This window comes from Psammomys obesus, unplaced genomic scaffold (assembly GCF_907164565.1).
Source record: "Psammomys obesus unplaced genomic scaffold, mPsaObe1.curated_primary_1811, whole genome shotgun sequence".
Classification (NCBI taxonomy): Eukaryota; Metazoa; Chordata; class Mammalia; order Rodentia; family Muridae; genus Psammomys; species Psammomys obesus.
The window spans coordinates 11,767,907-11,779,414 of record NW_026596117.1 but is presented as its reverse complement, the minus strand read 5'-3'; the positions used below and the strand labels follow the sequence as shown (position 1 = coordinate 11,779,414).

At 50.0% G+C, this 11,508-nt stretch overlaps 1 protein-coding gene across 1 annotated transcript; it reads left to right on the top strand.

The window, feature by feature from the left end:
- Window positions 1–8,141: 8,141 nt before the first annotated feature.
- On the top strand, window positions 8,142–9,572 carry Gsx2 (GS homeobox 2). The gene is made up of 2 exons (XM_055629435.1): window positions 8,142–8,709; window positions 9,232–9,572. Exons 1-2 carry the CDS (start codon window positions 8,142–8,144, stop codon window positions 9,570–9,572), a joined length of 909 nt encoding a protein of 302 aa, XP_055485410.1.
- The last annotated feature ends 1,936 nt before the right edge of the window (window positions 9,573–11,508 follow it).

Genomic DNA, 11,508 nt, shown 5'->3' with positions numbered 1-11,508 from the left:
TGCGCGGGCACTGCAGCGAATGCGCGGATTTGGGACTGGTCCAGCTGCACATCCTGGGTGCCCACGCTCTGTCCGATTTGGTCTAGGGACACCGACCGCTGGAAACTGTGAACTGGGTGAAAAGAGGAGAGGGCCTTAGCTTGAAAGTGCAGTCCATGGGAAGCTGAGGCCGGAGGATAGCAAGTTGAGGCCATTCTTGGCTGCAGTGTGAGAGCCTCCCTCAGAAGGAAGGAGAAACAACCGTGGCCAAATGCTCTCTGCCATTTCCAGGTGTTTCAGAGCCTCAGTTTACCTGTCCGTGAAATGAGGAGAGCCGGGCTTTCAGCACGTATCAATGCTCATCTATGCGAATTTCATCTCAGCTATGGACTGGATGTCTGACAAATACTGGGAATAAACAAAACAGATCCAGTTTCTGCTTGGGCGCAATTTGAAGTCAGATGGGAAAGATTCCCAAACTTGAAATTAAATCCACAGTAATGCAGACTGATGGCAGTGAGCTTCTGAAGTAAAATGAAGAGATTTTAGTTTTATTCTGAGCGTCCTGTGTTCTGGGCACGGGTGTATAAAAAAGCGCTCAGGCTCCCTATCCTCCTCTTAATCTGTCCTTTTGGCCACAGTTTGGCCATGCTTGGCCGAGCTTTGGAACCTTTAAATATGTTGGAAAACCACACTAATCAAGGGTTAGAATATATATATATATATGTATATATACACATATATATATATACATATATATGTGTGTGTGTGTGTGTGTGTGTATAAAGAGTTACTGTGAGAAATAAATACTGTGTGACACTTTTAGCCTTCTGCCAGGCACACAGAGGTGCTTGGTACATAAATTGGTTGTTATTGGCTGGCAGAATTGTCCAGATCCCCACCTTAGGCAAATGGGATCTGACTCTCAGCCCTGCCATCTCTGGAGAACCTAGAGTACCCTCTCTGACCTTCCGTAGGCTAGGGGCTCTGCTCCACAGACATAAATGATAGCACTTCTTCTGGGAGGGCTGCCAGGATTAAATGAGTCACACAGGCTGGGCTGTGTTGTCTCCCTGACACAGAGAGCCCTCCTTCGTGAAGTGAGTGGGCTAGGTGAGGTATTCCCGCCACTCCTCAGATCCCTAAGACTACCGGTGCCCAGAAATGGAAGACTGAAGTCTCCAGAGTGAATGCAAAAGCCTTACAGCCTAAAGGTGGGAGGTCTGGGAGAGTGGACTTTCCTCTGGCTTGCAGGGTTCCTTAAAGCCACATCCAGAGCCTCTGATACTTCCTGCCTGAAGGATTCAAAGCTGCAGGTGCTGGGTAATAATAATGACAATAATGAATAAACAAACAGACTTTAGGCGTGGTGTCGGCGGTGGGCAACTCTTAATTCCTCACAAACATTTGAGAATGGTGGCTTTCCCCCCCATATTTCACACGTTCAAAAATTGAATTTCTTCTTTCACTGTCTATGACTTCTTTTCAGCTCTCTCGGTTTAAAAAGAGAGGCTCTGCTCTTGTGTCCTGCTCCTAAGTTCTTTGATGGCCTGAGACTTATTCCTCATGTTCCTGGCTGGACTCAGTTTAAATGTCATTTCAGGCATTTTTTTTTTTTTTTCCAAATCACAGAGCTCCCAGGGCTTTCTTTCATATTCCCATGACCTTCTGTAACCTACTGGGTCTGAGGTGATTTGTTGATTCATTTAACACATTAGAAAGTCCCAAGGGGCTGGCACTGTGCTACTGAAGTCTCTGGCTCCTGAGCCTGGCTTTTAACAGGTGCTCACACACACTTACTTTTGAGAAAGGGAAATGATGCTGAGGATCAAACACAGCACCCCTTTGCCCATCAGACAACTCCTTCACCAGCTTCACCACCAAAACACATCCCTAGGCCAATACTCTTTTCATTTATCAAAGGATTGAATGAAGTTTATGGGGTTAAGCCCATCACTTCAGGTTCAGGAATAGGCTTTTCTCAGTACTTCTTCTGGCTGTAAGTCATGAAACTCTGTAGTACTTTGGTGGGGTTGTTGTTTTGTTTGTTTGTTTGTTTGTTTGTTAAGACAGGATTTCACTATGTAGCCAGGCTGACCTCAAAAGTGTGCGCTACCATGCCCGGCAGAGCCAGGTAACTTTGGGTGTTTTTGTAAAAAGCTCTCTGGGTGGTTTTTATAGATGACCAAGGCTGAAAAGTCTTTTAAGGACCAAAGGTTCGCTCTCATGTGTGTAAAATGAAAAAGAAATATGAAAAGGATGTGGCATGGCTGCAGACCCCTTATCTGGCATTTGCAGTGCTCTGGCTTCCGGGGAGGGGGAATGAAAGGGGGGAAAATACGGGAAAAAGGGGGAGAGAGAAACTTGTTTTGATCCCCATAATTATGCAGCTAAATCAGCCTAACGCTTGCATCGAATTTAGGGGACGTAGGAAATTGGTATTCTGTGAAAACTCAACAACTCCCTGCCTCGCCTGCTCCCCTTATGCAAACGCACCTCGGCTGAAAAGAGTAGCAAGGCTGGGAAGTGCCAGAGGAACTGGAGCCGGAGGGAGGGAGGTGGGGCATTTGCTTCAATTATCCGGATAATTGTCCCCCACCTCAGGCCATTGTTATTAGAATGAAACAATATTCTATTGGATACTGTCTCGGCCTTTTCATCCGGCTCCCCGTGGTGTCTCGCACACGCTGGGCACAGAGTAGGCACTCAATAAATTTTATTTCGGTGACAGACGAGAGCTTTGAGGGTGGGAGAGTTGTGCCTGGTTAGAATGTGGAGGTAGCAGTTAAGGCGAAGTGGGGAACTGAGGGGAACTGATTTGCTGCCATCAAAATTCTCTTCCTATGGCCAGAAGGCCGGGAGACAGGCAGGCTGCTTTTCCTGAAATTCTGAGCCAAACCCCTGACTCTTTTCTCAGAAGACAGCCCCCTCCCTCTCTCAGAGGGCTCAATTGAACTCCTGCAACTGTGGTGAGCACAAAGGGGAATTCAGGTCTCTCAAAGGCCCATCTACTCTGAATAAACACCAGGCAGAAGCAAAAGCACTTTTGGTACTGCCTCAGCATAGGGGCTGCAACCTGTTACCTCTCTGGATCCTGATTTACATTAAAAGCAACATCATGGGCCTTTCTGTAGCTCACCGCTCAGCCAGTGCAGGAATGTGGGGACTGGGACCCACTACTTTCACGGAGGGGAGGGGAGGGAGAAGGCCTTTCGTAATTGTGCCCTTGTCTTTAATGAGATTCTTTTACTCCCTACTAACTCGTTTGCAGGTTATAGCCTCATCTGGGGACCCACGTTTTCCACATCCTGGGAACAATCGCCTCTCGAGGGCCTGAATGGAAAGCGAGCGCCCCATTTCTGCTGAATGGCCGTCTCAGTTCCTCTGAGGCTGGAGGGCTTTTGATGGTCACAATACAAGTTACGCCCAAAGAGTGTCTCTTTGGTCAGATCGACAACGCTTGGTTTCACGTTTGCAAGTTAAACGGGCCAAACCCCAGCTGAAACTCCCACGCCAGACGCCAGGGACATTTCCCTCCACCCTGCTCAGAGCAAAACTAGGGAAAGGGTCTGGGCAGGGGGAAGAAAGGGGGGTCACTGGCAGGGAGGAGGGGTGGAAGAGAATGGGTCCTGATTCTCAGCAGCAGTCTAGAAGTAAGGGGGAGTGTGTTTTTTTTAGTATTTCTTTCTTGGTTTTTTTTTTTTTTTAATTTTGCTTCACTGACAGCTTTAAACAAAAATAAATAAATAAATAAATAAATAAATAAATAAACAAACAAACAAACCGAGAACGTTTTTCTCCTTGTCTTCACCTAGGTAGCTGCTTTCCTCCAGTCCCTGAAAATGTGACTCCTTCATAAAATCAAAATTTATGATTATTCAAATCTTGAGGACTGTGAAAAGAGAGGAAGAAAGAGAGAAAATTAATATTGCAGCTGCTCTTCTGATTAATGAGAGATAATTGCTCATGAAAAGTCACCCCTGTGGCATTTTGTTGTCTCCTGGATCTTTGTTCTTTTCCACTATTATTGAGGACTTTCTTGAAGACTAAGCGGTTCTTTTCAATTTTTGGGTATTCAGAAAGGGTTGCCTGGTTACAGAGAATGGGGAAATCTCGGGCTATATCGGGTAAGATGTGCCACAGACAGCAATACCACAATGCCACTTGGAGAAAAGGATGGATACAAGTTAACGATGCGCTTTCAATAAAACATTCATAGACTTGTTCACGCTTTGATAATGACCTCATTAAAGGGAGCTGGGGGCAAGTAAGTCCTGTCTCCTGTTTGTATTCGGCTAACAAAACCCAGCTTTGAGATCATTCATCGCTTTGGAAACTAATATGAAATCAATGTAAGAGGAGCAAATAAATCCGAGGCAGTCCAGCCAACTCCCCGGCTGTCCAGCCCTGCCTGCAGCCTTGGTTTGTAGCTGCAGAACGACAGAGGGCAATGCTAAAGCAGAGAGGGGGAAAAAAGAACTGAGGATGGAAGGGGGAGCGCTTTAGGGGGGAGGCACAAAGTGGGAGTTATGCTTGAAAAAAAAAAAAGAAAAAGAACGGTTAAGCACATCAACAGGTCAGAACTCTGGGGCCTGCTGAAAAAGCCATGCCACTTTGCCCATGAAAGGGAAAACTAGAAGAAAGGAAATTGAGAGAGGAATGTGAGGCTCTGGTCAGGTTCCATCACGGGGTGTGGGGGGTGGGGTTGCGATGGGGGGGGGTTTGCTATAAAACCATTTGAAACCTAGAATCCATGTGTTCAAGTCTCAAGGCTGAGCTGGAAGGAACCCAACCTCAAAAAGCCCAGTGGCAAGAAAGCACTGTTGTACTTTTTACAGCTGCTTTGATTCTTTTTTTTTTTCTTTCTTTCTTTCCCCCTAACTGGACCGGATAAGATGCTCTGTCTTGGAATGGGGAAAAGCGATTTTGTTATCTTTGCATGTGTGACACTGCCTAGCGCTCAGGGAAGACAAAGCCAGCCTCTACCATCCTCAGCAAAAGAGAAGGAAGCCAAGGCTTCCCCCTCCCCTTAAAAGAACTAATTTTCTCCTTGAATTATGAAAGTAATGGCTAAGGTAACAGCCTGTACTCTGTACCCGACTGCTTAATACGGAGTAAATCCTTCCACGTGGCTCTCCGAGTCCTGGCAATTAGAGCTCATTATAGGCTCATAAGAGCCCTCATTTTGGGGCTTACTTAATGGACAATGAAATTTTATCAGACAGAATCACTGAGAAATAAAATTGTGCACTGGGGCAAGCGCTGTGGACGTGTGCTGCCAAGCCACCCGCCTGCTTGGGTGCATGAAGGTCCTCCTTCGCTCTGGGCAGTTTGCAACTCTGCCCAGGATATAGAAGGTTTGCTTGCTTGGGGTGGGTTGGCATGGGTGTGGAGCTGACCTCTGGAAGAAAGGGAAGGAAAAAGACAGGCACAGAGGACTGGGGGAATGAAAGAGCAACAGTTCTGGGAAGGGATACAGCCCTCCAGTTCTTGCTCTTGGTGAGTCTAAGCAATTAGGGAAGGGCTTTGATGAACAGCTCTCAGCCTGCTCTGAAGCTTCTGCCCCCCTGCAGCCATCGGCATCCCTCCCCACGCCACTTGCCTCTCCGCAAATCCCTTGAGAGTGGACACTGAATGTATCTATAGTCCAACATACACCAAATAAGGTGTGAGCTGCCTGCCCATGAGTCCCTAAAATGAATGGATCTGCACACAAACATCATTTCCGGAACATTAACAGAGTGAGATTCTTCTTGGAAGCACACACCAGAAGCCACTGAGAAAAATGTCATGCAAGCACTGGCCCCAGACATGACTGTAGATAACCTGCCTAGTCAGAGGAAGAAAGAGGAAAGGGCTGTTTCCTCAAAGCACCAACCTTTTTGAACCCACTGAACAACCTAGGCCTTCAACAAGTATTGTGGGGCCAGAGAAATGGCTCAGTTAAAGGCACTTGTTGATCTAGCAGAGGATCTGGATTTGGTTCCCAGGACCCATATGATGGCTCTTAACCAAGTTCCAGGGGGAGCTGGTGCCTTCTAGCCTCTGAAGGCAGCAGGCACAGTTGTGTGCACACCCATCCATCCACCCATCCACCCACCCATCCATCCACCCATCCATCCACCCATCCATCCACCCATCCATGCAGGCAAATCACTCATATACATACAATAAGTGTTAAAAATATTAAATAATAACCAGCCACAAAACTCTCTCAAATGTTGAGCTCCAAATACTTCTCTTGGTGTTAGAAAAATTGCAGTGCAGAAGCTGCCTGGATCTTCTCTAGTCAAAGGAGAGAGGAGGTTGGTTAGGGCTGGGCTGGACTGGGTGAGCTGGAGGAAAGTGAACATCTTTGAAGGCCCCACAGGCAAACCGTGCAGTGCAAGAGTAGTTTCAAGTGAGTGGGCCCCATGCTCAGCCCTGAGACTCCTTAATTGTTGTCACAAGATGTTGGATTAGCACATTTCTGGAATAGCTGTCTGTTTACACTCCGGAGACCCACCGTCCACTAACCACTTTCTAATTGAATTCTAATCACATTCAAATAGCTCAATAACCAGCCTCAGCTGCAATTCATAAAACTTTAATTGCCATCCATAAATCCTGGGCTCCCTAGAGCGGGGCATCCCTACAACCCAATTATACTCCTCAGGCAGGCAAGAGAGAGGTGGTCACAGAGATGGGAAGACAGGAACCATGCCTCCAGCCGGTCTTCCCTCTCCTTGAGCACTTCTCAGATTGAGGAAATCCTCTTCAAGTTTCTTGCCATATCTGTGAACTCACATTCAAAGTTAGCCATTTTGGCAAAAGGGCAGGGAAGTGATAAACTGCTGTCAGCCCTCCTCCCTCCCTTGACTCACCCCCCCCCCAAGATCAAGAGCCTTAGAGGCAGCAGCTATCCTCTCTCTAGCTGTTAGATGCACAAGTCTCCCTGAGCCCCCAAAGGGAGTTCTGGTACCAAACCATCCTCATTGGTAGAGGCAGGATTCCTCCCCTGGCTGCATCCCCTTTTACTTTAGGATTTGAGGATACCGAAAGCATCCGTATTGAGAAAGGTGGGGGTGGTATTACCACCTCACTCGACTTAATCCAAAAACCTCCTCCAGCTCCTACCCCAGCGTCTAGGAGAGCTGCTGTTCGGTCCTCTCCACAGGGCGCCTAGTTATTTCTGTTTTTTTTTTTTTTTTTTTTTGCGGCGGAGTTTCCCGGAGGTTAGGCTTGGAAACTATGTAACCACTTGAAATAAGAAAGGCCTGATTTCTCAGGGCCCCCGGCAGAAGGCCCAGCTGCTGGTTAGAAAGGTGAACAGGGAAGGCTCCCGGGTCTGAGTGACCTCAAGAGAACCCCCAATACAAAGGCATTTGGGACCTGGTATAACATCGGTCTGGAGGGCTTAATTTCTAAGCTGGAGGTTACTAGGCACACTCGACCACCGGAATGACCTTGGCCAAGTCTAAATGCTGGGGAGCAAGGGCAGGTATGAATATGTGAGCATTAGACCGGCGACCTCCACTCCAGGGACACACACCCTGCTCCAGAGAACAAGTCTCAGGCTGTACTGCGCGGCCAGGGTTGGCGCGGAGGAGCTTGAAGGCATGGAGTATCTCAATTTAAATGGCCTGAAGGTCTCCACCTGTGCGTCACCGCGAAGAAGAGTTGGACCGAAGAGCAGGCAGGGGAGGGAGGCAGGAAAGGGGATGCCTCGTTGAGACAGCTTCTCTGCAGAAAAGGATGAAAGAGAGAGGAGGTCGATCCCCCAGCAAAATTAACAGACCCTACCCTTTGCGGAGTCTCCCCCTCCCCCGCGTTCTTCCCTGCCTCCCCCCCCCCCCCCCGCCCCGTTCAGTTTCTGTTGTGACTCGGGCAGCCTATCCCGAGGGTGGGGAGCTGCGGAGGAGCCTGAGCTGAGCGGTACTCCGCAGCATCACGTGCCGGGGTGGGGGCTATAAAATCCTGGAGCCGGGGCGCAGGGCGGGGGACGTGAGGACCAACCTCTCTCTAGGGACCCCTTTGTTCGAGTCCCAGACGCCGACACCTCAGCGTCCCCGAGGGCTCGACCGCCCGCGTCCGCCCAGCTCCCCGGACGGAGCCCGGCTCACGGAAGGCGAGAAGGGGACGCAGCGGCCCGCAGGACGAGCCACCCTCCCGCTCCCCTCGACATGTCGCGCTCCTTCTATGTGGACTCGCTCATCATCAAGGACTCGTCGCGGCCGGCACCCTCGCTGCCGGAATCGCACCCGGGGCCGGATTTCTTCATCCCCCTTGGCATGCCGTCCCCGTTGGTGATGTCCGTGTCCGGGCCGGGCTGCCCGTCCCGCAAGAGCGGCGCTTTCTGCGTGTGTCCGCTCTGCGTCACCTCGCACCTGCACTCCTCCCGCCCGCCCGCAGGAGCCGGTGGCGGGGCCGCGGGGACCCCAGGGGCTGCGGGCGGCGGGCCGGCTGGTGGCACGGGAGCCCTACCTTTGCTCAAGAGCCAGTTTTCTCCCGGGCCCGGGGACGCGCAGTTTTGCCCACGGGTGGGCCACGCACACCATCACCACCACCCTCCCCAACACCATCATCACCATCACCAGCCCCAGCAGCCCGGCTCGGCCGCTGCGGCGGCGGCGGCGGCGGCGGCGGCGGCGGCGGCGGCGGCCTTGGGACACCCGCAGCACCACGCACCTGTCTGTGCCGCCACCACCTACAACGTGTCTGACCCGCGGAGATTCCACTGCCTCACCATGGGTATGGCTGGGTCCCTGGGTTACCTGCTCGCTCCCGGAGACAAACTTTGCGCCGCCAGGGCTGGGTGGAGGTGGGAGCCCGTGGGCGGGGATGGAGGGAGGTGGGATCTTTTTGTGGGACTGCTGAGGCGGTCCCCGGAAACGCCAGAGGCGGAGGTTGATAACTTGTCAGCCTCTTGCCGAGGCCTTGTGCGCTTCGCTCTACAGGTGCACGAGTGTCCCGTGCTAGCTAGCCGGGCTCCGGGGACCTGGTGGTGACTTCAAGAACACCAGAGGTTAACTGATTGAGGTTTGGAGTGGGTGTGTTTGAGTCTCCGTCTGGCATCTTAGCATCCCAGCTGATGAACAGCGTTCATGCCTTTAGCTGAGGCTGCTGGCGGCTTGGCTTTGCTAGGCCGGTGAGGACAGCAGACAAGTGGAAGGCAGCAAGGGTTGGACTGGTTTCTGGAGACCCATCCTTTCCAAGGAGGATGGAGACATCTTTCCTGCACCTCACCCCTCTGGCTCTCTTTTGGGTCCCTAGGAGGCTCCGACGCCAGCCAGGTACCCAACGGCAAAAGGATGAGGACGGCCTTTACCAGCACGCAGCTCCTGGAGCTGGAGCGAGAATTCTCCTCCAATATGTACCTGTCCCGACTCCGAAGAATCGAGATCGCCACGTACCTGAATCTCTCAGAGAAGCAGGTGAAAATCTGGTTTCAGAACCGTCGCGTGAAGCACAAGAAGGAGGGGAAAGGCGCTTCGAGGAACAATCACGCCAGCTGCAAGTGCGTGGGTAGCCAGGCTCACTACGCGCGCTCGGAGGACGAGGACTCCTTGTCCCCAGCCTCGGCTAATGAAGACAAGGAGATCTCCCCCTTGTAAAGACGGAGGCTCCTTCTCCCTCTACCTGACTCCGGCGGCGGGCCTCTGCCGAGTCAGCAGAGGGACCAAAGTTCTAGTTCATTGCCCTCCTCCCACTCGGAAAAGAAACTCAGAGGGGAGTTCAAAGCTGGGCCCCGACTTTGAAGTTCCCTCTTGACTTTCTGTCTGGGACTGCATTCAGAGCTACAGCTATTTTTTTATGTAAATAATCTAGAATTCGAGCCAGTCTCATATAACAGGAGAATTAGGGGAGTTGGTTGAAGCCGCATGTCATTTGCCATCCCTGTCTTTTTAGAACTTGATCAGAACAGGGGTTTCTTCACTGTTTTTGTTGTTGTTGCTGTTTTAAAATGAAACCGTTGCAGTTGCCATTAATATAGAGAGTTAAAAATCCGTAGGTCTTGTTTTCTGAAATTTCTCACGGGGAAGAGTTTTATTCCAACCCTCTGGAAGTCCCTTTGTATGTGAATAGTTTTATATAAGATACATATTTATATTTATTTAAATAAATGAAACAAAACGAACTTTGTGGTACTTGTCTTCGTTACACACACATACACACACACCCTTACCTCACCAGTCACGTGGGTAAGGTAAGAACTTGGAGGTTAAGTGCTGACTGCAGTTTAATGTGGGTTACTCAGCTGATGGAGCTAGGAACTAAAGATCTTGTGTGTAGCAGAAACTTCTTACCAAAAAGACCTCCAGTCCTCATCCCAGGCTGCTCTCCGGTAGTCTTCCTTTCACCAGCTGGCAGGGCAGGGAACTGTTGGGCGGGTGGGTGGGGGCACTGACATTCGAGGGAAATGAAATGTGAAAACTCCCACACCCATGATGTCTTGTTTGTTTGAAGCAGGGTTCAAACTATGTGGCCCAAACTATGTGGCTTTCCACTCCTAGGGACTCACCTGCCTCTGGCACCCATGCCAGGCCTCCAAACAGTTTTTACTTGCTCACGATCCTAGCCAAAACAAACAAACAAACAAAACAAAAAACAAAATAAACAACAAAACAAAAAATCTACTTACTTTTTTCCTGGCACTTTCTCCTCCTTTCTGGTCTCTAGTTTTGCTCAGGCCTAAAACCCAAATCCTTTGAAGCAATTCACACTGTAGGGACAGTTTTTAGAAGACCCACAGTCCACCAATCAGATCAGTGTGAGGAAAATGACAAATGACATCTGCGCGTGACTGGAAACTTCAATGTGCCTGGTGGCTTCTATCAGTCAGAGTTAGCTGGCTATCCCATGGCTGAGGTAGCAAAAGCCAGGAACAGAGAAGTGCCTTTTCTAAATATTTACAATCTCATATTTCCAAGTTTATTATTTCTGCCTCTGTTACTTGGTCAGCTTTACCTGACCGTGTCCAGGAGTTCATTCCTGCCAGCCAGTAGCCCTTCTCTCAGCAAGAGACAGTTGGCCTAGGTGTCTCAGCCTGGACCTGTGTCTGTGGGAGAGAAGTAAAGAGAAAAAGTGATTTAGGAGCCTCAACAACACCTACCAGTGGGATTCCTGATCATTTGTATAAAAATGTCACCCAACAGGTTCAAGTTACAAGAATTGTTTAACACACATTCCCTTCTTCCCTCATCTCCTCATTTCTGATTTTTTTTTTTTTAAGTCCTGTTCTCCCCAGCAAGAAAAGGGAGGGAATGTGATCATTGCATTTATGATCCTCACATTTTCTGAGTCAGTTACTCCTCACCCCAAACCCATAAGGACACACACACTCATACACACACACCTCACTGCTCAGGACAAGCTCATTCTCAGACCCCTTTAGGGCACCAGGCAGGAGGAGGGACCACATAGTGCCCTGGCCAATGGGGACCTGTGAGACCCTTTGGGCAGAGGCCCAGGCCTGCTTTTGTGCAGTAACCCCAAGCCAACTAGTGCTCTGTGGCCAGAATCTCTGTGACTAGGGGAAGCAGGGGTGTG

Excerpts from the sequence above, each read along its gene's own strand:
- Gsx2 (XM_055629435.1), top strand. The coding sequence starts at position 8,142 with ATGTCGCGCTCCTTCTATGTGGACTCGCTCATCATCAAGGACTCGTCG. Across the intron at positions 8,710-9,231 it reads ATTCCACTGCCTCACCATGG|GAGGCTCCGACGCCAGCCAG; the intron begins GTATGGCTGGGT and ends TTGGGTCCCTAG.